Source organism: Aethalodelphis obliquidens, unplaced genomic scaffold, assembly GCF_003676395.1.
Source record: "Aethalodelphis obliquidens isolate GAN/ISIS:26980383/991018 unplaced genomic scaffold, ASM367639v1 scaffold49, whole genome shotgun sequence".
NCBI classification, from domain to species: Eukaryota; Metazoa; Chordata; class Mammalia; order Artiodactyla; family Delphinidae; genus Aethalodelphis; species Aethalodelphis obliquidens.
In genome coordinates this window covers 12649318-12673281 of record NW_020837993.1, presented here as the reverse complement: position 1 = coordinate 12673281, position 23964 = coordinate 12649318, and the positions used below count along the sequence as shown (strand labels likewise).

General features: G+C 48.0%; 1 protein-coding gene across 5 annotated transcripts in view; it reads right to left on the bottom strand.

Annotated features, from left to right (window-relative positions):
* Nucleotides 1-23964, bottom strand: part of LRRK1 (leucine rich repeat kinase 1) — a 123085-nt gene that overhangs the window by 30886 nt on the left and 68235 nt on the right. For all 5 annotated transcript variants that reach the window (XR_003428021.1, XM_027083237.1, XM_027083236.1 and 2 more), the window contains exons 7-20: nucleotides 18057-18283; nucleotides 16856-16983; nucleotides 16601-16764; nucleotides 15628-15765; nucleotides 14354-14466; nucleotides 13241-13317; nucleotides 7728-7857; nucleotides 6974-7086; nucleotides 6330-6544; nucleotides 4169-4333; nucleotides 3490-3662; nucleotides 2267-2387; nucleotides 1850-2009; nucleotides 1183-1459 (exon numbers count right to left, since the gene is read on the bottom strand). Coding sequence is in view for 4 of the 5 variants with exons in the window: in XM_027083237.1 (XP_026939038.1) it covers nucleotides 1183-1459; nucleotides 1850-2009; nucleotides 2267-2387; nucleotides 3490-3662; nucleotides 4169-4333; nucleotides 6330-6544; nucleotides 6974-7086; nucleotides 7728-7857; nucleotides 13241-13317; nucleotides 14354-14466; nucleotides 15628-15765; nucleotides 16601-16764; nucleotides 16856-16983; nucleotides 18057-18283 (2201 nt within the window). In the remaining variant the exon portion in view is untranslated. The remainder of the gene's footprint in view (nucleotides 1-1182; nucleotides 1460-1849; nucleotides 2010-2266; nucleotides 2388-3489; nucleotides 3663-4168; nucleotides 4334-6329; nucleotides 6545-6973; nucleotides 7087-7727; nucleotides 7858-13240; nucleotides 13318-14353; nucleotides 14467-15627; nucleotides 15766-16600; nucleotides 16765-16855; nucleotides 16984-18056; nucleotides 18284-23964) is intronic.

The following is a 23964-nucleotide window of genomic DNA, read 5'->3' as shown; positions in this document are numbered from 1 at the left end:
AAGATGGAAACAATAACAGTACTGATAATCCTTGATGTCCTTGAAGCTCACAGGTGCAGGAGACACTTCTCATAGTTTACATGTATTATCAAATTTAATCCTCACAATGACTATAATACTAGTAGATAAGAGTATTATTCCCATTTTACAGATGAGAAAAGAAAGGAGGTTGGGACTTGCTTTTACATAGTGCTAATATCTCCTCATTCCTCTAATCTGTTGATAAAATAACCAGAAAATTGTCAGCTTCTGGCAGTGTTGTAAACTCACAGGCTGCTTCACTGTGTGCCTTTTCATGGGCCAAAGTCAAGGATACACCTGGGCCATGGTGTGAGGGATCATGTGGGTTTTGAATTCCTCTTTGGGGTTTCTCTTTTTAGGACTCAATCTTGGCCGTCATGAAGCTGGAACAGGAAGAACTGAGGCCCCCTCCCATAGTCATAAGACCAAGTGGAAATCTCAGAGAGAGATGGCCCAGGGCTGGCTCCCAGGAGACCCAGTCTGTGCTGATGGAATTGCTGGGCTGGCCACACAGGGTCCAGGGCAGCTCCCTGGGAGTCTCCTGTGGGCATCCCCCCAGAGCTCTGGGGTTGAGGGGCAGGGTGGTGACAAGTTCTATGACAGATGAATGGAAAAGGTCTGTGGATTTGGCATCCTGGCTACTGCCTCAGGGCCAACATCAGCATCAGACCCAGGAAATGGCTGAAACTGAAAATAGGGCAAGGAGGCCCTGAGAACCAAGCTGGTTTAGGTCAGAGCATCATCAGATTTAACCCACATGCCCCTCCAGCCCCTGCCCTCCCTGCATTTTGAAGCTGGTCTGTATAATTAGCACACACATCTTTGTTACTTACTCCATTTTTATTCATCAAATAACCAAGCAATCAACCTCCCAAAGCGTGAACTTCCCAAAGTTACCTTTAATGCCATTGCTATTCTTGCATGTTTTCCTACACCTTTTCAATAAATGGATTTCTTTGAACCCCCTGAAAAGGGACATCCAAGGCACAGGAAGGAGCAGCAAGCCGGGGGACCGGCCAAGCCCACACCCTGCTGCCCCAGCCCAGGCAGGCAGGTCATTATCATGGCCCATCCCTGGAAATCTTGCTCGAGCCACCAGTGGTCCCAGCCCTAATTCCTTCCTCTAGGGAGCAACCGGCACAGCCCAGTCCGTGGCCTCACCTGTCGTTGGCGACGGGCAGGGCTATCTCAAATTTCGCCAGGAACTGGAAATATTGCTCTTCTGTCTGCTTCGTGAAGCCGGTCCCAACCAGCAGCATCCTGAGGTCCTCCGCCCTGATCACCCCATTCTTGGCCACCGACCTGGAGCCCTTGATGTTGAAGATCCTCTGCAGACATTCAGACAACCAAATGGGGTCGAGGAAGTAGAGGTTCCTCAGGCCGTGGCTGGTATCCGGGAAGTGGAGCAGGGTGCCGGTTTCAATGAGGAAGCTGATGGCTGCTCAGGGGAGGGGATGAGGGAACAGTGTCAAACAAAGGGCAAAAGGGACTCTGGATGACCTCCTCCTAAGGGGGCCAGCTTACAGATTCTTCTTAGGAAGCAACCAACACTCCCAACACATGGGGCCCTTCACATGTTCTCAAGAGGCATCTTGTAACTATTGCCAATGTGCTGATCTCCATTATTCATGGATTCCATCTTTGCAAATTCACTTACTCGTTAAAATTGATTTGTAACCCGAAATTGATACCTGAAGTGTCTTTGCAGTCATTTGCAGACATGCGCAGAGTGGTGAAAAATTTGAGTGCCCCTCCCCAGGGCCCTGTGCCTGTGCCTGCTGGTACCCACCTGATCTCCTCTCCCTGCCCACCCTCCCAGCCCACCCACCGGACTGTAGGTCCTCGTAGTCCTTGATGTCATTGCCAGGTATCTGCTCTACCAGCTGCTCCAGCTGCCTGTCCGTCAGGTACTGCACATCATCGCTCAGGCCGCGGCGCTGCTGCTCTGCCAGCACGGCCTCCTGGAGGCTCAGGTAGCTCCTGGGTATCTGGGACAGGTGGGAAAGGCTGGGCCCTCAGGTGTGCCCAGCCAGCCTGGTTCGCCTGCCACCCTCCAGAGGACTGAGTAGGTGGAATGCTTCCTGTCACTGTCCCACCCCTCTCTTCCCCCAAGAAACTGCTCACATGGGGACCACACACTATATACAGCGCATGTGTTTTACAGTAGAAAGAGAGAGGGAGGTACAGTTCCCCTGACACATGGGAAGCAGGCCCCTCTGGCTTCAAGGGGATGAGAGGTACCCACCAGCCTCCCCGCGAGTCGCTGGCAACCAATGGTGCTGCCCACGTCTTTCATGCTGCACGTGACGTGGAAAATGAGCTGCCGCAGCCCTTCCTGACCTTCCAGGCTCTTACAGGAAAGTTCGCTGTGAGTGCAAAAAAGAACCGTGCTTATTCATCGTACCTCCCCTCTCTGACAAGTACTGCAGTGCCTCTGTTTTCCTAAGTGTTTCGTCCCAAACACTGGCAAGTTGAGAAAACTCATGAGAGATAGACACAGAAATTTAATGAGGCCTTACTTGATGCAAAGCATGGTGCTGGGGGCACCACAATGTGCTGCTTTAGTCTGTCTTCCCAACGTGCCCACTTTACAGAGGAGGAAAGTGAGGCATGCAGGCACAAGGTGACTCCCAAGGACACAAGCTGGAAAGGAGCAGGCTTGGGTGGGACTCAGGTTTCTGACCCAGAGCCAGCACTCCTATCATCGCAGGCCCCAGGGGGCATTCTCAAGGGCACTCGAGGAATTCCTGAAAGCCCCATCCTGTACTCTGAGCCACATGGCATGTCTCCAGGCTGACCCATGCAGCAATGCCCATGGCACTTCACCCAGAGCGAGGGAACCCAAGAGCCACCAGGGTAGCAGTCAGAGAACACTTACTAGCTGAGCCTCAGTTTCATAATCTTCAAAGTGGGCACAACAGTCTCCATAACCTGCAGAGCTGTCGTGAGAATCCAAGGACAGGAGTGGGAGAATCAACATGCCCAGGACACTGGTCCCACCAGCACTGGCCCATCCTGAATCCCACCCTGTGGCCCTCCCCCATCTCAGCCCCTCTGGACCACTCAGACACACTGGGAGGACCAGGACCACACCTGGGGTCTGTTCTTGATCAATGATCAACAAATGTGATGGGTGGTATTTGAGTTTCTATCTCGTGGTCCCACTGGGGCCGTGCACGCTCAGCATTGGCCCTGGGGGTGGGGAGGCTTGGACAGGAAGCACAGAGAGTGTCTCCAGGCCCTGCCCTGCAGATCCTCTGGCAGCTCCTCACCCTCCCTAGGGCTGCATCTGCTCTGGGGGCCCAGCTGCCACCCTTCACCCTGGACAGGGCAACAGAGGAGCACAGCCCCTGCCTCAGGAGCCCTCTGCAGGCAGAGCAGGTGTCCCCAGGGAGATGGACAAGTGAGGGGCCAGCAGCCACAGCCCCGCGACAGGTGGGGACGAGCAGGATGCCATGGGACACTCACTGTAGGTGTTTGAAGGTGATGTCCGGGAAGCCGGTGGCCCTGGACCCGGAGGGTGAGCGGCAGAGCGCCAGCACATAGGCGCGCAGCGTGGCGATTCTCTCCACGCGGAATTTGGTTTCGATTAAGTCCAGGTGTGTTCCCACCACCAGCACCACGGCATTTGGGGCCTTGGCCTGTGAGAGAGAGTCTGGCTGGGGACGGGAACAATTCCCTAGGTGGTGGATGTGCCAACCCTGTACGGCCTGGCCCTCAACCATCACCCCGCTGCACCCCGCACTCCTCTCTGAGAACCTCGAGGGCCTGCCACGCACTAGGGGGTGTGTGAGGGCCTGTGACACTCCCTGGGGCCTCCATCTCTGATCCCTTCAGACAGCGCCCCAGCTTCTGGCCCACGTCACCTTTCCACTGGAAGAGGGGAGCCCCGTTCCCCTCCTGGGTCCACGATGTGGGGCTCTTAAATTTAAGGAAGCAGAAAAGTACAAGAGCACCATCAACCATGTGGCCCAGGAGGGTTTTAAGTACTTCACAGTGACCTGTGATTCTGGGGCCTCGTGACAGCCCAGCAAAGTGCAAAGCATTTCTCCCTAACCATTTCCTTTTTTCCTTTTTCCCCCTGAGAAGCGGCGGGGCCCCTGCAATGTCCTGAGGACTGAGAGCTGAAGGGCTGGCACCCCCTCACCTCGATGTTGAGAAGCCAGAACTGAAGGTTGGCCACAGCCTCCTCCCCCAGTGCCAGGTTCCAAACCACCACATACAGGGCCTTGTCTGTGAAGAAGCACTGGTTGACCGTGGCCATGCTGGCGGGGCCACCGATGTCCCAGACGTTGAACTCCACAGACTCAACCTACTTGAGCAACAAGGCAGCAACAGGGAGACATTTTAGCAACCAGGGTTTTAGTCAATCAAATTGAGATAACTGATCACTCTGAACGTTGTACATGGGGGCCTGGTAAAGGCACAGCCGTGGAAAAGCACAGCCTGTCCTGCTGTTTTTCTCAGGAACCAGCCATCTGAGGGAGGGAAGGGGGCCCAGCGGTTTGGAGGTGGGCTTCTAGGGGCTTCCATCTACTGCTATGGGAGCAGGGGGTCCTGGAAGCCTGGGTCCCGTGGGCAGAGGCGTCTGCAGAACGTCGGAGGGCACTGTCTGCCTCCATCTCAGCTGCAGACTGTTAGGAGACATCCTGCCAGAAGAAGCCAGGGGCTGACGGCAGTGCTCACACCAAGGCTTAACCTCCATCCGAGTGAGGGCAAGGCCAAGCAGACAGGCCTCTGAACTGTGCAGGTCAGAGGGCAGTGCCCACCAAGGATGATGGGAAATGGCCCTGATGTGGGAATCTAACAAAAGTTTAGTTGTTGGGCTCTGGGGAAAGGCTGTGTAAATGGTGGTTTCTCTATCGTTTTATGAGGTCAGGGTCTGGCCCAAGTAGCTAAGGCTGCACTTTTCTGTGGCAAAGAATCGTTCACACCATGCTGCAGTTTGGACTCCAAGACACAGCGTGCTGACCTGCTTTTTTGGTGTAAAGATGAAAATGGACAGCTGTTCTAAACTGGTTGAAGGCCCAGCCACACAGAGAATTACGGAATTCAGTGTTCACAAGATCAGGTGGTTGTCCTTCAATGAAAGGGGTGGGGAGAAACTTGAATGATGGCAGAAAGGAAGTGGGGGCAGCCGAAGGTCAGGAAAAGTGGAAATACTAATTCACCCCTCAGACCTCGGACAGCTATTTGCTTAAGAACTGCTGGAAGAAAGTGACGTGGAATAATTGCTTAAAAAAGCAGGAGAGAATCCAGATTCTGGTTACTTTCGAGAACCTTTGGACATGCGTTAGCTAGGTTCACTCCTGGGGTGTTCTGGGGAAGGGGGCAGGGCTGGTGTTAATTATCTGGCCCTAATGGGCAGATCTCCATTCTCTAGAGAACTAGTTTCTGAGTCCATATTAAAATATACATTCAGCTTAAATGTTTCATGACTCAAATTGGATTTCCCTGACTTCAAGTGATTTTGTGTGAAAGACTCTGCAATAAAACTGATCTCTAGCTCGCCCTGTGCTGGGGGCTGTGGGGAAAATCGTGCAGCCTCTGGCCTCAAGTTCGCTGAGTTTTCCACAAATAGCCTCCTTGCACCTGTATCGCTGTGTGGCTACGTATACCCACAAATACGGCAACAGGTAAGGGAGGCATCATTGGCATGTATTCACCCCCTGTGCCGGGAGAAATAGCTCAGACCTGTGCTATAGTCCATCCCACCAATATTCCACAGGCTCTTTTCTCTGATTCAAGTGCAAGACAATTTTCATTTGTCTAATACTGAATGAAAAACAGGATGATTAATAGGTTCATTGAAGGACTCATTTTAATTAGGGCTTAGAAACTAGACCTTTCAGAACTTGGGGTGAAAGCAGGTTTTGAGGAGGACAGTGCATTCATGCCGGGGCTGCCTTCTCAGCATTCCTGTTAGGGGCAGGTATTAGTATATCTCACTCCTACAGCAGTAGTTCATTCTCAGCTCTGGGGAGGGGCCCCGTCCCAGGCCATCTGAATCACAGTCTTTGGGGCCTGGGCACTGCTGTCTTTAAAAGCTCATCAAAGCAGTCTAACCGTCAGCCAGGGTTGGCCTGGAACCTCAGCTTAGCTATAACAGAAAAACTACAAGGACACGTTAAGAAATTATTCACTGCCCTTGGCAGGAGCTAGTTTGAAACACACACAGTGACCCCTGCAAATATCCTGGGCCTCAGATACCAGGCTGAGAAAATCCTGGGCTCTCTGGAGAGGAGAGATAAGGGGCCCTGGAAGCTCCCTCCCTCCCACAGGGACTCTGCACGCCAACCATCCTTGACCTTGGCTCTCGAGCCAGCCGGCCTCTGGAGCTCCCACTTGGTGGTCCTGATGGTGGCCTCGCTGTGCACCACCTGGGGGGCCCTCCCCGTCTGTAAGATCTCCAGGAGGGTGGACTTGCCCTGACGCGGAGGACCCACGATGATCATCTTCATCTGCTTACACTTCTCCGCTTTCCGCAGCTGAGCACGCAGATAAGACAGCACTGCTTTGGGGCCTGTGCAAAATCACAGTTGGGGAGGGTGGATGCTGCTGCTGCCATATAGGTGGGAACATGCTCACATCTCTTGAGAAACAAAGTCCTATCTGGAGAGAACACTTTCTGTGTGTTCTAACTGGGTGAGTTGAGAAGACTATTGGGTCTATGGAGGGAAGGCGTGATATGAATCACCCCAGAAGTGAAGACTAAAAGTCAAGGATCTAAAGACAGCATCCTTGCTGCTACAGGTCATAGCTGGTTTGATCACATGGTCAATTGCAATACAACGGTCCGGAGCAACCATTGAGTTCTGGATAACTTTACAGCATCTTCCCAAACACGGGAGCCAGAGGTGGGCTCCACAGGTTCCCCAGCTGTTTCCACCCCAGGTCCTTAACAACTGGACTTGAGTGCCTTTTCGAGGGGGTGACGCTGAGGAAGCCCTACCTTCTTTTCTAATCTCTGCAGGCACATTGCTGACGTTCAGGTCTTCAATGTCCAACTGCCAGAGGTTGCCCAGTTGCCCCAGCTCAGGAGGGAGCTCTCGGAGGCCAGGATTGCTGAGGGCACACACACACCATGGAAGAACACACACACAGCAGCCCATCAGCCTCTGGGGCCTGTGGGGGCCACTGACAGTCTATACCCCAAGCCCAACATCTTGGGCCCTGATTTCAAGTGTTCCATTTAAATACTAATTCCAAAGCCTTTCTCCCTGGGAAGCCAGTGGTACAAATGGCAGCTTTGTCTTCTGCAAATCCCCATGGCTTAGAACGGGGTCCCCTCCCCCAACTTTCCCATCTTTTCTATCATTTACACTATCCTAAGGATGATCACTGCCTCTTCTTGACAAGGCAATGTAACCTGAATTATTTTATATTTTCATCAAGTTTTGCACACTGTCTGAATCCCCCAGCAGTGCTTGGCAGTAGGAACTTAGTAAATGAAAGGATGGATGATTGAGGAGTCCTTCTCATTATAAATGAGTGAAATAGCAAAGAAGGCATCATTGTATCACTACCTCTGCCTTCCCTTCCCTCGCCTCTTTGACTAAGCCTGGCTCTGAAAATCCAACTGCTGCTTCTTGGTACATAGGTGGATTATTTCTCCCTGGCTTCCGTGTCCTCAGGTGGTTTACACAAGGACATTCTGCTTCCCTGGGCCAGAAGAGCCAGTGCAACTGCTCTGGCTGTGTACTTACTTTCCCAAGTAGAGTTCTGATAAGCTCTTCAGTAGGCAAACCGAGGGTGGGACTGCATCCAGGTGGTTGTCATTCAGACAAAGGACTTCCAAAGACTCACTTAGGAAGGCAGGAAATTCCAGTACACATGCTGCAAAGAAATGGCAAAGCAGACTGTACATTTGAAAAATAATTCTGGACCATCACAGTGTTGGAGGTGTATAAACTGGTACAACCTCTGGAGGGCACTTTTGACAAGTCTATCAGAATAAGGTGCTCATCTCATGGACCCAGGGATTCTAATTCCAGGAAACAGTCCTACAGACATCCTGGCACGTATGGCAAAGATGTGAGAACAAGCACATTCAGTGGCACACTTTGTAACAGTAAAGGTAGAAGACAGCTTATATGTCCACCCACAGGGAGTTGGTTAAATGAGTAATGGGATTATATACAACTATTACAAAGCACAGGGCAGGTCTACATGTATGGGTATGAAGAGATACTCAAGAGCTATTGGTAAATCAAAAAAGCAAGGTGTGGAATTAGGTATCTAGAAGGCTTAACTTGTGTACCACAAAACATATGCAAACATGAGATCAAACACCCTCCCATGAATTTAGGTATGTTATATGCATGTGTGCACACACCTTACAATGCACATATGCATGCTATATGATGTTGTGTGCATGTGCACACACCACACATGCACACAGCATGCATGTGTTACACGAAGTTACGTGCACATATGTATGCTATATGATGTTACGTGCACACACCACAATGCACACATGCATGCATATGAAGTTATGTGCATGCACATATGTTATAAGGTGTTATAGGCATGTGTACACATACCACACATGCACAACCATATGTATACATTGCATGCTGTTATAGGCATGTGTATACATACCACAAATACACATATGTGGTGTATATGTTATAATGTATGTCAGACACAAACACAGTTGCTACCACGGACACATGAACTTCCATAGTTTGCTCTGGAGAAGGGAATTACTAGTGTAATGGAGCAGGACTCTATGGGGCCTTCCCAGAACAGACCCTCCCAACCCCATGTCCTCCTCCTGCCCCTTGTCGGTAGAAAAATTGTAGCCTCTTAGGCTTCCCCAAGTTCTAAAGAGTACATTTCATCAGAGAAGTTGAGAAAATGCAGAAAGAAAGGAAAACAGTCAAGCAAGACAAAATAATAGTTTAGCTATTAGACAAAGTCAAGGATCTTTAGTTCCTCCTCAAGAGCTATAGATAATATTCTGAGCCATGTCCTTTGAGCTGTTTTGCAGATACTGAATCCCACACCAGGTGGAAGAAGTTAACTGTATGCTGCCCACAAGCACACAGTCCCCAGACCGGTTGGAACCAGAAGGTTGATGAGATTGACTCCCGATTACCTCACCACCAACCAATCAAGAGAATGTCCACGAGCTGATCACACACCCCATAATCCCCCTCCCTCACCCTGTCTTTAGAAACCTTTCCCTGAAAGCCTTTGGGGAGTTCAGGCCTTTTGAGCACTAGCTGCCTGGACTCCTTGCTTGGTGCCTGCAATAAACACTGCACTTTTCCTTCACTAAAACCCGGTGTCAGTAGATTGGCTTTACTGCATGTGGGCGAGTGGACCTGAGTTTGTTTTGGTAACACTAGGAGACTGAATATTCACTCCATGCCTTTGGTGCAGTTCAGAAATTTTGTTTACCATATACATGTATTACTTGGTCAATTAAAAAAGCTAGTTAACTGAAAAATAATAATGTGAGCTTGGTTTTTATGCTTCCTAGGATGGCATTCTCTGAAAAACAAGTCAACTCTAGTATATTTAAGTGATTTCATTAATTAGGCTAATTATGAGATTACTATTAAAATCACACCAAATTTGCTGTTTCCACAGCACCAGAGTGTGTGAGTTGACAAAGAATGTGGGGAGGGCTTGGAAACCGATGGGAATCAGAGGGTTGGATTGCAGCAGAATCTCTGAAGTTCCTTTTCCTTTGTCCTAAGGCAGGGAGAGCACACCCCTGAGGGTCCCTTTCAGCTCAAATTCAAGGTAAAACAACTGCCTCAAAGCCCTCTCAGCCGGTTCTCTGCCAGACACATGAGATAGAGAAGCTAGAATTCTTTTGCAGGGCTGAAACGACGTTCCTCTGCCCTTGATCACAGCTCCTCCCTTAACTCTGGCTTTTCTCCACACATGTAGCTGCAGTCTCAATGGTAATGGGGTAACCTGGTATCAGAGAATGTTCTGGGAGAGACGATAACGGAATACAGATATTGGCGCCTGGAAAATTTGCCCAGCTAGTGCCACGTGAATGGCCCCTATGGAAATAAAAGGTAACAGACTTTTAAAGACAGCTTTGTACTAGTCCTTGTTCTACAAGAAAAATGTTCAAAAAGAGTTTTTTTTTTTCCAATGAAAAAGAATGATCAACTTCAGCCCTAATTCCCATGGAAAGAACATCAAGAATAAGAAAGGCTCACTTTCTTCCCAGAACACACGTTCTGAACACATGGCTTCTGTGCTTTCCAATTTTAAAGTTTCACCTTGGCGTTTATGAAGCCTCTTTAAGTAACGGATGGATGGAATAAAGGATTTATACTGCAAACAGAGGCAACACCTGACACAGACCTCCTGGCCCAGAATGGAAACTCTGGAAACCGGGCTGGGCAGAGCACAGCTCAAGGTATTTATGAGCCGTAATTATTTATTCATAAGCTATTTATGACTCAGCTGGTCTGAATTTTACTGTAAAAATGGCTGTCCAAATTATTTTTGGACAAGGCCACTGTGCCAACATGACTACTTGAATGTACATAAATCTACCTGGAGTTTTACTATCCATCTGCAAACAAGTATAGATAATCCCTTACCCGAGGTCAACAGCCTGAGAGAATAACCCTGCTGAGGAAAAGGGTTTGCAGCGGGTCTCTCCTTTTCACCAGGTGTGGGCCTCAACTTTCTACTCGAAATTGAAAAAATCAAGAGGCTTTTGTCATGTGCCAACAGCACAGCACCATCCATCTCTGCCAGGGAAACTCCCAGAGGTGTGGCCCCTCCCCTAGCTCCAGACACATTCCTGCGGGCCACCAGCAGGGTCTCCAGAACACAGGTACATGTTTCTGTCCCACTTTTCACTGTGTGCCTCTGGCCTTGCACTCTGGCAGTTTCAAGAGAAAGTGGCTGTTCCTGCAGGGTGCTGGGTGCACCTCCTTGTGCACATCTCTATGCTCTGCATTTCTAGACTGGAGACACCTTTCTAGTCAACGGCAACCCCTGAGGCTTGACCCACAGCGATGGAAGTGTGGCCGAGATCCACACTAGCAGCTCTTTTCGTGCCTACCCTCCTGTTTGGGCATCCATGAGAAAAAAGTGTTTGCTTCTCCTTCCTTCCAAGTGAAATCCCTGTGTCTGGACTCAATTTACAAAGTCTTAAGGCCCTTTGTTTTGAAAAGGATCAGTTATGAAATTCCAGATTGCATTTCCCTAGTAGCAAGGTTAAGGGCCTTTCCTTTCTTTCTGGGCCATCTGGACTTCCTTTTCTGTGAACTGTTGATATCCATTGCCCAGTTTCTGCCTATTGGGTTTGACTTTAAAAAAAAAAATCAATTTGTAAGCCATCTTTGTGTATCAGGGACTGAAGCCAATTTATGTTGCAACAATTTTTGTTGCAAATATTTCCTCTCAGTCTGTTTGTGTTATGACTTTGTTTATGATGCCTTTTACTGAACAAAGTTTTTCCATTTTTACAACACCCAAGATTTTGCTCTTTTTTTAATGACTTCTGGATTTCCCACCTAGCTTTTAAAGGTTTTCCCATATTATACATTTATTCTCTTAAATGTTATTTTTCTTTTATGCTTCAAGCTAACATCCACATGGGGATGTTTGTAACTGATGTAAGGTAGGGCATCTAGTGCTGTGCTTTCCCCCCTTTCAGCTGGACAAGCAGTTATACCAGCACTATTTATTGAAACAATAAAACATTCTCTTCCCCACTAAATTGAAATGCCACATTTATCATATATTAAATTCCTATATTAGGTCTATTTTTGGACTCTGTTCCACTGATGATGTGTTACTTTTTCAATCCTATGTAAAAACACTCTTACATGACTGATATATGCATATCATATGTATACAGTAGTTCATCAAAAAAGGGCATCAGGTATGCAGACTACTTAGTTCACCTCCTGCAAATGTGTCTTGGCCTCTGTGGCACTTCTTATCCCCATCTCACACCATCTATACTCAAAGAGCACTTGTCAATATAGATTGATCAAGCTGAAGAAAAAAGTTATATTACACTTAAAATAACCTAAATATTTGTTCCAGTTCTATGGGACAGTATCCAGAGGGATATATCTGTGAGTGTTGTTGGCTTTAGAACTCCTGGTTTTCAGGTTAAAAAAGAGGGCTGGTGACTGAACTTGAGGGACAGGTCCACACCTCCCCCTGCACCTTACAGAAGATAACGAACAAAAAGAACTGTTTTCCTAGAAACATTCTCTGCTGAACTGGCCTTGTTGTGTGACCATACAAACACCCTAGGAAAAGTTGTGTTTCTAATGAGTTTGGAAGAAGACCTCCAGAATCTCAGCCCAGCCAGGACAGCCTGCAGGGCCAAGGGTGGCTGTGTCCCCATGTGGACCTCACAAGATGCCATAGTGTGGCAGTTAAGGACTTCATAGTACTGCCCCCGGGCCCCAGTGCTGGATTCCACAGTGCTGGCTGAGACCTGGCTTTTGCACTCAGTAGCCATGTGAATCAGTCAACCGTTGTGCTACAGACTGAATTGTGTCCCCTCAAGTCCATATGTGGAAGCCCTGACACCCAATGTGATAGTATTAGGAGATGGAGTCTTTGGGAGGTGGTCAGGTTTAGACAAGGTCATGAGGGTGGGGCCTCCATGATGGGGTTAGTGTCCTTATAAGAAGAGATACTAGAGGGCTCTCTATCTCTCTCTCTCTCTGCCACATGAGAACACAGCAAGAAGGCAGCTGTCTGCAAGCCAGAAAGAGGGCCCTCACCAGAAACTGACACACGCTGATCGTGGACTTCCAGCCTCCAGAAAAGTGAGAAAATATATTTCTGTTGTTTAAGCTACCCAGTCAGTGGTACTTTGCTAGGGAAGCCTGAATTGAAGACACTCTGGAGGCTTAGTTTTCTCATCTACAAAATGGAAAACCACAACCCATACATCATGTGATGGTTAAAGAAAGACTGACACATGTAAGGTATCTAGGGCAGTTCTCACACCCAGCAGGCCATCCACACACAGTAGCTACTAGTCTTGCTGGCTGCAAACAGGAAAGGGGGTTTCAGGACACCTGCAGGCCATCCGTGTGACATGAGCCATGGGCACAGGCACTCCCAGGGTTCTGAGTCAAGCATGGGCATCTCTGGCATTCCCACAGGGCACTGCAGGGGAAGGCCCAACAGGAGGGCCATCCCCCTGTAGGGGAGCAGGGGCAGGTCCCCGCCCAGCTGTCTCATCTCCCAGCAGCAACACACACACCTGCCTCTGTCCCGGAACGCTGGCGGCCTCTGGTGGTGAAAAAGGAAATTCGCTTTGTTTTAAGTACATCTTCATTTCTGTAGGGTGAAAAAAGTCAAAATTTGAGGAAAGCATGGCAAAGACATTTCTATTTTGGCTGTGACTGTACAATGTCACACATAGAGAAGGGAGAAAATTCCATCGGCAGGGTGTTTGGGCTCCTGCAGCTGACGTGTAAGCATGGACAGCACCAGTTGTGCTCAGAAGTCTTTCCGGAAAAGAACAAGCTGGCAGGACTGGTGGTTTCCACTCCTGAGCTTTTCCATCTCAGGCAGGTGCTAGCATTTCTGTACCTGGCAGGAATGCCCATATCAGAGGCTGTTACTTCACGCTGTTCACTGAGGGAGTTCTCTTAGGAGCATAAGTTCCACTGAGATGTTGCAGAAGTGGCCTTCAGCAAGTGAACCAGGAAGGCTGGTCTTCAGGGCCCCAAGGACCAGCACGGCTCATCCCCAGATTTTCCCCTTTTATTAGAAGACCTTTGAGGGTACTTTTTATTCAATCTCTATACACATTGGTTAGTGACTGGCAAAAACTTTTGAACAGAATGATAGGTGAGGTTAAAATGAGGAGATTCTCCAGGATCCTTTAAAAATTAGAAATGGGAGGACACTGTTTTGGGCTGAATTGTGTTCCCCCCATTCATATGTTGAAGTCCTAACCCCCAGCACCTCAGAATGTGACTGTATCTGGAGATAGGCCTTTAAAGAGGTGATCAAGTTAAAACGAGGTCATGAGAATGGGCCCTGATCCAATCTGACAGGTGTCCTTATAAGAAGAGGAGATCAGGACACAGACAGGCACAGAGGGAGACTGTGTGAGGACACAGGGAGAAGGCAGCTGTCCCCATACCAAGGAGAGAGGCCGCAGGAGACACCAACCCCACCGCCACCTCCATCTCAGACTTCCAGCCTCCAGAACTGTGAGAAATAAATGCCTGTTGTTTAAGCCGCCCAGCCTATGGCACTTTTTCATGGCTGTTCAGCAAGCTGGTAGAGACACCATCCCATGCGTCTGTTGGCTGGGGCTACACACACATTTGAGAACTTGCTGGGGACAGAGACCCCTGCTTACCTGCCAAATTGATTTCTGGAGAGATCTAGGGTTTTGAGTTGTCTGCAGGTCCACTTCTCTTGAGGTGGTAGTGCCACCAGCTGATTTCCCTGTAACTTCAAGAACATGAGGGCCTGGGACAGAGGGAGAGAGAAGCAAAGACGATGTCAAATACCAAAGGGGCAGAAGACCTGAAGGGAAAGTCAGTTCCCTGGCAAAGCGAAGCCAAATGATTATAACCGATTTACTGTCACAAAGATTCCAACAGTGTGGGGTTTCACAGTGTCTTAAAACTCATAAAATTATAGCGAACAAAGTAGATGGGATAATTAATAGAAGATCCTTTCCTTCAGATCAATGGGATGCAATTATTCAAGAAAGAACTGAATCTAAGTACTTCTCAGAATTGAGGTTTCTTAAGAGTGACAATTATTTGTGGACCTGTCCTGGGAATAGTGGATGAGTCTGAAGGTCCTGGAGGCCACTGTGTTACCACAGGAGGGGAGTGGGCACAGCATGATGCCTCCTTGGGCTGGCCCAGGTGATGCCTTGGACAGGGGTCAGGTGGCATCAGTGACACCGAAGGTGACCCACCCCAGTCGTGCACCCTCTGCTGGCTTGACACTGATGCCTTCAGAGTAATGCAGAATTTCCCACCTGGGGCTGGCCCTGGGCACCAAGTGGTGAATAGGATCCATGCTCTGCTTTCAAAGGTTCTCAGTGGAGTGGGAAAAACAGACGGATGTGTGAACAAGCTAAAGGTAGAAGGCAGCCCCATGCTGGGACACACACACACACACACACACACACACACACACACACACACACACACACACACACACACACGGCTCTGGTAAAAGGCACTTCCTGAATTCACATCCGGGAATTCCAGTTCTGCCACTTCCAGAGAGGGAGGCAGGGACAAGAAGGCCCTGCCCTGTGGTGCTGCCAGGGCTTCACACACCAGAATGCCTGGTGGGCTCACCCTGGAGCCGGGAAGGAACAGAGCCAGAGGTCAGTCCGAGGGGCTGCTGGGCTGTGCCTTCAACTGTCAACACTGAAGAAAATTCTGGAGGATAAAAATTCATCATCCCGCCACCCTCCCAGAGCTGTTTCATTTTGCACATTTCCTCTCAGTCTCTTTGCACACAACCATGCGTGACTTTGACAGTTAAACTTTTCTTTCAACTTTTTTTGTCTTGAAAGCTCGGAAGAAGCATACAGGTTTCACTGCAATGTGGAGTGATTTTTCTTACAAAAGCTGAAAAGGAGAAATAAGGTGCTATTAGACTTACATCAAGCTGGAAAAGTCCCAGGGGAACTTCTCTGAGTGTGTTTTCTGAGAAGTCCACATCCTTAAGGTGGTTCTTCCAAAACACAGCCATTTTGTCTGGTAGAGACTCCAAGGCATTTTTGGATGCTTTGCAGCATTTCTAGGAATTTGATGAGAAAGAGAATTAATTAGCTTTCTAAATGCTGTGGTGTCTATGATAAAGACTGTTTCCAAATTTAATGTTAAAAACAAGACCATTACAGTAAGGCTCTGTAATAAATACAATTCAGCTAATTAAGAGGCTACAGACTATCCTTGCCCCATTTTCCTGTCCTTGCTCCAAGGAAGGGATGGGAATGGTTTCCTGGGGAGACCAAGGTGGCTCATGGTCCTTTCCCTTCCCTCAAGAACATCTGGCCCATTGTCCTTGGAAATAATGGGACAATTCAGGACAGTGCTCTGAAGAGGAGCCCATGTCCCACACAAATATGCTTAAACTAGAAATGTTAATGTTAGAGACGGAGAAGTTCCATATTTGCTATTGAAAACAGCAATAAAACACAAATATTCTTTATGCTGTTCCATCTGTTTTAACAAGCAAACTTCCCAAGAGAAAATACCATGATTTAATGGGCAGCACTATGGATGCAGACTATTCTTCTCTGCTTTATTCTTATTTTACAGCTGTCCTAAAGGAACGACCCCACCTTTTGGACAGAACTCATCCTGGGCCAGAAGTTCAGGCTGTAGCTGTGGAAAGTCCTGTGGGTGTTACGGTGCGAATCTCAAACCCAGAGCCAGGTGCGCTGGCTCTCGGGTGAGTTACCTGCCTGAGACCCTCAGCTGCTGGATGCTGAGTAACATGTTTGTCTATAACACAGGACACCACTGTGTGGCCGCCAAGGGGACGTGGTATGCACCGCACCCACAGCTCTGTGAGGCTGGCATGGATGTGGACTGACAGCTCCTTTCATGATTTTCGGCAAGTTACTAACCAAAGGGCAGGCCCAGGCATTTGGAAACACCTTCACGTTATTTTTGGAGACATTCAGACAATTGAGTGACTTGAAAGAATGAAGGAAAAGTGCAGGGAGTTCTGTCAATTTATTGTCAGAAATATCGAGTTCCTGTAGCTTCCGCAAACCAATCCAGTTCGTGGCTAGGGGAAAATAAAAGAGGATGAATTGTAAAAACAGCCCAATCAAGAAGAAAATGACAAAGTAAGTCAGGTTATTGATGCTAAAACATACCATTTTCTTCTTCAAACAATTTTTCCAAATAATTTTTTGAAGCTGTCAGTTTTTGAAGTTTTGAGAGATGCAGGAATCCCGGTGGGAGGTGGGACAACTTGTTGCTGGAAATATCAATTTCGAGTAGCCTGTAGTTGGGGGAGAAGGAAGTCAAGGCATCAGAAGAAAGAGGTAAAGCATCACGGGTATATATTTCTCTGTAAACATGTTTCTTTTTCTCCTTGCACAAGGATAAAGAATGTGCATTGAAATACAGCAATATGATTTTTATTCATTGCATTACTGTCACTATGTCATGTGTAGACAAAGAAAACCAAATCTCTCTTTGGTGGATCCTGGTCTCATTGACCAAGGGATGTAACCTTTCTCACATATGTGATAACAGAACAAGCTGGTGCCCTGGAAGTTACTGGAAGTCCAGAGAGCACTGCTTTTAACCTTTTGGACCCTCAAGTCTGTCCAGGTTAAAGACCCCCACTCCGTGGCACTTGTTTAATTTTTTGTGCAGGTTTCTTTCCCATGAGTTACTGCTGACCCTAAGCTCTTTCCAACATTCTTTTTTACTTAACTTAGAGCCTTAGCTTTTGAAATCAGCTCAAATCCCATATGGAATGAGGCCTTGCAGGTATGATTATCAATACATCAGTGAAGGTAAGGTCTTTCCTCTCCCCATGCAGCCTCAGCAGGAGGCTTGGGCCTCTTCCCAAGGCCTCCCAGAAAAGGAGACAGGAGCTGCCTACACCATCAGGCTGCTGCCAGAGTCCTGGGAAGTTAACTGTTTCTCTGAGGCCCTGCCCACTTTCCTTGGGAGGTGGACCAAAAGCTGGGTTGTCTGGGTGCCACTGTTTCCACCAGCCCCTTTCCTCTGACTCCTGTGTGCAGGAACAAGACTGGGCACCTCGGACAAGCAGGCCTGCGTGGCTGCCAGCGAGTGGTGGAAACGTGGGCCAGACAAGCCACCCTACTAGACAGATCTTTCTGCATTCACGTGGAAAGGAGGTGGGACCTTGTGCCCAAGAGCTTGCATAATGGCAGGCAGAACTTCCTTCTCTTATTTTAGCTGAAAATCTGTTTTCAAAAGCAACAACTACGATCAGGGAGCATGACTGCAGGAAGAGGACAGTGCAGGAGGAGGGTGGTGGTGGCAGCCGGGGCTCAGATGGCCAGGGCTCACCCCAGGGGCTGCAGGGCAGGAGCCCACCTGGAACAGATGATTTCGTCTGATGACTTCACGCTGGGCAGCTCCCCCAGGTGGTTGTCTGAGAGATTCAGCTTCCGGAGGTTGATGAGTCCCCAGGGGATGATGGAGGGGAGGGATGCCAGGCAGTTGGCAGAAAGGTCCAGCTCTGTGATCTGGCAGGAGATGTCAATGAGCCAGTCCAGATCCACCCAGGGCAGCTTGAGGTGGGACCATTTCACACGAAGAGCCTGGATATTGGAGCAAGGGGAAAGCACACACCAGCGATGAGCCCAGGGCTCATGCAGACTTGAAATAAAGCAATGATTTATTCAAGTGTGAATCTGTCTGTTCATCTCAGCAGAGTCCCGAGAGGTTGGGACCACGTTGCCCCCTGAGAAGGTACTTAAGCCCTCCTGCACCTACAACCTGAAGGTAATCTCTGCACAGCTACAGCTACTCACTCTCTAGCCTCTAGAGGGAGCATGTGGGCTTAGCATCACCTCTTAGAGAGCTATCACCCTCGGGGGGGAAACACAACAGGAATGGCCCCTGCTCTGTACAGAGGAGCCCACCCAAGCTTGGAGCAGCCTCCCTAGACTGCAGAAGAAGGCTTAGACCCAAACCTGGGTCTTCTCACTTCCCTTCACGGCACTCTTCCCTGTGATTAGAGGAGTTGCCGCCTGCAGCTGCTTACACCACGCTGGGTGCTTTGTGGATGAGCTGCTTCCAGAGTGAGAGACTGAATATACAGACAATGGCCAGACCATATATAAAAAAGAGAACTTTGACCCACAACCTGCAGCAACCTACCAGGAAACTAACCCCCTTATCTATAATAAAGAGTCCAGGAAGCCAAACTTGCCAGAAGCCATACTGCAATGTCTAGTAACAATCCAGGAAGCTAAACAATAACTTCTGTAACAACTGGCCCCAAATGTCCAGGACTTGACTGATAAGTGACAACTTCCCTAATTTTGTCCCTGCTTCCAACTTAGACTAACCAGGGAAAGGCAAATATGTCCCCTAACCCATCATGTAGGACGCCCCCCTTCTAGTTAGCTGCCTCCAGCTTCCCCGTCAACAGCCTCTAGTCAGGGCACACCTGAAGCCTTCCCTTTATCCACCATAAAGCTTCCCCACTCCTCTGACAAAATGCAAGTGACAGTGGCTGACTCACTTGCCACCAAAAGCTCTGAATAAATCTCCTTTGCTTTTCTCATTTGATTGGGTCAGAAAGGCCAGCAGTTTTCTGGCATATGGTGGTAAAAGAGATCTGGTTAAATGTGTATGAGCAGGGCTTTCTCTTTCTTCTTGATCATCAAAGAATTTAGGGCTCAGTGAGGTTTCTGGGGAAAGGAAATTGGCTTTTTGGCTTTTTTCTCTAAAGCAGCTGGAAATCCGTATCAGAAAATTAGAGAAACAAAGATTAGTTCTTCACTAATGGGAAAAGGTAACAACTGGAAAAGACACCAGAAACATGGGGTAAGTTTGCTTTCAAAATTGGCAGCAGCAGACAGACTTCCTTATCTGGCCACAAGGTGGCGATATGTGCCTTATCTTTGTCGCCCCCTTAGCTAACTTGCCAGGATTGGAAAGGCTGGGTCTACTAACACCCTCTAAAAGCTCTGGTCTTCGAACCAAGCAGATGAGGCTCTGTCTCTGTCTGCCTGTCTCTCTCTCCATTCACCTGGATGAAGAGAGACAGTCGATGGTATACTGGATTTTGGGTCAAGAGAATGGAGCTTTAGTCTCAGTTTTCTGTTCTGTTTTGTTTTTTGGGTTTTTTTTAGACTTGACATTTAGGCCTGTTTTTGTTGTCATTATTGTTTTCCCCCATAATTTTTTATTTTGAAAAATTTCAGAACTGCAGAGAAGTTGAAGTAGGACACACGATTACCCATTCATACACCCTGCACTGTAGACTCACCAATTGTTAATATGTTGCCACATCTGCTTTCTCTTCTTTTTCTCTACACACACATACAAGCACACACACTTTTCATTTATCTGCTGAGTCATTTGAAAGTAAACTATAGCTATCATGGCACTTTACACCAACATGTATCTCTGAAGAACAAGAATATTTTCCGGGCTTCCCTGGTGGCGCAGTGGTTGGGAGTCTGCCTGCTGATGCAGGCGACACGGGTTCCTGCCCCAGTGCGGGAAGATCCCACATGCTGCGGAGTGGCTGGGCCTGTGAGACATGGCCGCTGAGCCTGCCCGTCCAGAGCCTGTGCTCCGCAGCAGGAGAGGCCACAACAGTGAGAGGCCCGCGTACCACAAGAATATTTTCCTACGTGACAACCATATATTTATCATTTTCAAGAAATGAAATCAATACATTATCAAATCCACAATCCATGTTCAAATATTCCAAATACCCCAGAAATGTCTTTTATAACTATTTTGTATCCTGATCCAGTATCCCATCAAGAATCACACATTGCATTTAGTTGACATGTCTCTATTTTCTTTAATCTAGAAGAATCCTCATGCCTTTTAATGTCTTTTCCAACTTTGGCATTGTAAGTTTTCAAGTCATTCTAGTTGTCTTCCAGAATATTCCATAATCTGAATTTACTGAGTTGTTTCCTAATGTTTAGATTCAAGTTAAGCATTTTTGGCAAAAATCTCAAGACAATGTTTAGTCCTACCAATTGAACTCCACCAGAGGGCACCTGATGTCAGGTTATTTCACTAATGGTCTGATCCCTTGGGTTAAGTTCTATTTTACTCTTTGTGATTAATCAGCAATCTGTGGGGTGATATTCTGAGACTATCTGTGAATATTTTATGTTCCTACATCAGTTTACCCAATGATTTCAGCATCCATTGTTGATCAGGGCCTTACTCACTTAGTACATTGGTGGTTACAAGGTGGTAATTTTTCTAAAACTTCCATTCTGTCTACATTTGTTACGTGTCATTCTTCTGTACAGAAGTATGTCCCTCCCCACCTGTTTAAATATTACTATGGACTCACAGATCCTTTTTAAATTCAAAGTATTATAATTCATTATTATCATCATTTCTTCCAATGCTCAGGTAGTCCCCAGTTTGACCACTGGGAGTCCCATCAAGGGGACTCCTGTGTTCCTCTGACATATCCCTATCAGTTTTGGGCACTCCCTTACTTCCTGATAAAATAAGATGTTCAAGTTTCCTCTGGTCCTTTCCAAGTACCATCCCTGATTCCCTTTAACAGAAAATGGTATTTAGAAACCAAGATCTAGGTGTTGGGTATGCTCATTGCTATTGGGTTGTCACTGATTCTTGGCCCATTGATCCAACACAACCCTATATTTAACATGAGTGCATTCTGATGCCTCCAACTTGAATCCAGTCACATCGGCTTCTTCCTAATCTTTCCATAAAAATTCATAGTTGTGTCACCCTTCACCTTATTATTGTTGGTTTTAATCTGCTAAATGATCAGCTTGGACCAGATGGTATCTAGGTCGCTTCTGGACCCAGGATTCTTTCTGGCTTATACTCTTGAGAAGGACAATGGCTTCCCACAGAGAGCCTTGGAGTAATCATGACAGCCAATCTAGGAGCCATGCCAGTCTTTGCGATGCCAAGTCAAAGAAGGCTCTCTAAGGGTCTGGCTGCCTCCCTTTCCTGGGTTCTCAAAGACACATCCAGGCCCCAGGTCCAGGGCCAGACAGCTGGACATAAATCCAAGGTGTCCAGATTGCAGTCTAACTTTCTCTACTCACCCTGTGTGGCCATTCTGGTCATTCAATATCAAATAGTTTGGACCTGAACTGAAATGGCAGTCAAATGCAAGATGAAAAGGAGGCTGGTTTTGGTTTTAAATAACAAACCTTAGGTGTCTATAAATAAAACTCTCTAAGGGCCATCAAAAATAAATAAAACAACAGGAAAGATTCAGGTTGTTATTGTGACGTAAACTAGTTGCAGCACATCTTTGGAGGATCAGCTGAGATGTTCTGTCCTGACAATGGCAATCTTCCTCCTGCATTTCCTTCTTGTCCTCTGACCCTGGAGCTACAGGCTAGAACTACATAAGGAGCAGAGGCTCAGCCTTGGGAGACTGGAGCCCTGTGTTTGCTTAACTAACCCCATGTGGGGCCTTGGGCCAGTCGAGGTGGAGGTGGGTACTTTCACAGGCGCTATCAGGCTCAACTCCCCTTATAGGAACCTGCCTGCGGATTCCGTGCTGCACTAAGTCAGCCCAAGGGTCATCTCTGTCTCCACTGCCCCAGCAGGCAGTGTGGCCATCCAGAACCCGACTGCATGCATGTCCAGTGCTGCACCTTGTCTGACTGCGTGTGAAGCTCAGCACCGTGCCTAGCATGCAGCAGGCACTCAGTAAATGTTTGTGTGCTGAAAAGAATCAAGCCACTGGGACCAGCAATCCATCTATTAACACCTCTAACCAGAACGATCACCCTAAAATACCAAGGTCTACTCAAACCCCTCAGCCTTCCTGCACCCCAGCCCGCCTGCAGCAGAACACCTGAACTCCCTCCCCAGAAAGCCCCACACCTCCACAATCTGCCCCAATCACTTCCCAAATTTCTGTCTCACTGTCTCCTCCACGACCTCTGCCCACCCTCTGTGCTCCTGTTGGCAGATGGCTGGTGGGGTTAATAATTTGTTCTAGGTAGAAGAAACTGGGGAATGGGCCTACTCCTAGAGCAGAGGATTCAAGACCAAAGGGAAATTGCCAACTAAAGTACAGAAACTGCCTGTCATAAATGACCCATAGGGTTCAGAAAGTGGACTGGAATTCATAGGAAGGCTGTGGGGGCCTGACAGTGAGCTTACTGTCAGTACCTGACTGGCCAATGTGCCAAAGGGCTGCCAGGGTGCTCTGGGGCTGCAGGAGACACAAGGTTGGTGGGACTGGAGCTAAGAGAGTTTTGCAAGTTTTCACCAGAGAGCTGGTCTCCTTTTGATCGTGGGTGTCATGAGGTCACTCAGGGATCCCAGATTCTGCAGGCGGGCTGGCCTCCGCCTTTGCACTCTGTCCTGCTACCACGACAAAGGCAAAAGGGTGCTCCCTGCTCTGCCTTCTCTTCCCTGGAGTTCACAGACCTCTTCCCTCCTATCTAAATCCTACTAATCCTGAAAGCCCTGGGGCAAGGACCACCTTCTTCACACCCAGTAAGTGTCTGCATTACAGCCCCCAGTTAGGTAACAAGGATGCCATCTTGCTTCACAGTCAGCAGCATTTACTTGAGCACTGCCAAGTGCAGGCCCGCCTGTCAGGCACTGGGGTTGAGGATATGGATGCTGCAGACGGAACCGGCTCAGGGAGTTTATGTCTCGAAGGGAAGAGCTGTGTGTGTATTGAACGTGCATCTAGTCACCTTTCAAGGACTAAGAGTATGTGATGTTGACCAGAAAGCCAGGAAAGAACACCTGCAGGGAAGCCTCCTGTGCTTCTTTGGGAGGTACTATTTATCAGAAGTAAATCGTCAATAACAGGAGAGTGGCTGTGTGTGGCACTGAATTCTCTAGACATGAGGAAGAGGAGGAAGCAGATGCTGCCAGTTCCTAAAACTGAGCTCTTTCTAGGTCTTACATCCACCAGAGTTTCTGCAGTGTTGAAATTTGTGAAACTCAAGCCCAGGGAGAGGTAGCAAAAAGCAAGAAGTCAGAAAACATGATGACACACTCAGAATTCAGACATGTTTGTGAAAAGACTTCTGGGCTGGATGGTGGTTAGAAAAACATGTAGGATTTCTACCTGGTCTTGGGTTAGTCTGAAAACTTTCACATATACAAGTTACTTTCCTTTTGGTGCACAAACATTATAGGGTGCACAAGTGTTTCCAAAGTGGCAGAGAGGAAGAAGGAAGGAGGAAGGGTGCACAGTACACCTGACATGGAAATGTAGCTGGGAAATGTAGCCCTCATTACTTATTTATGTTTAGTCTGGGCAGGATCACAATAAACC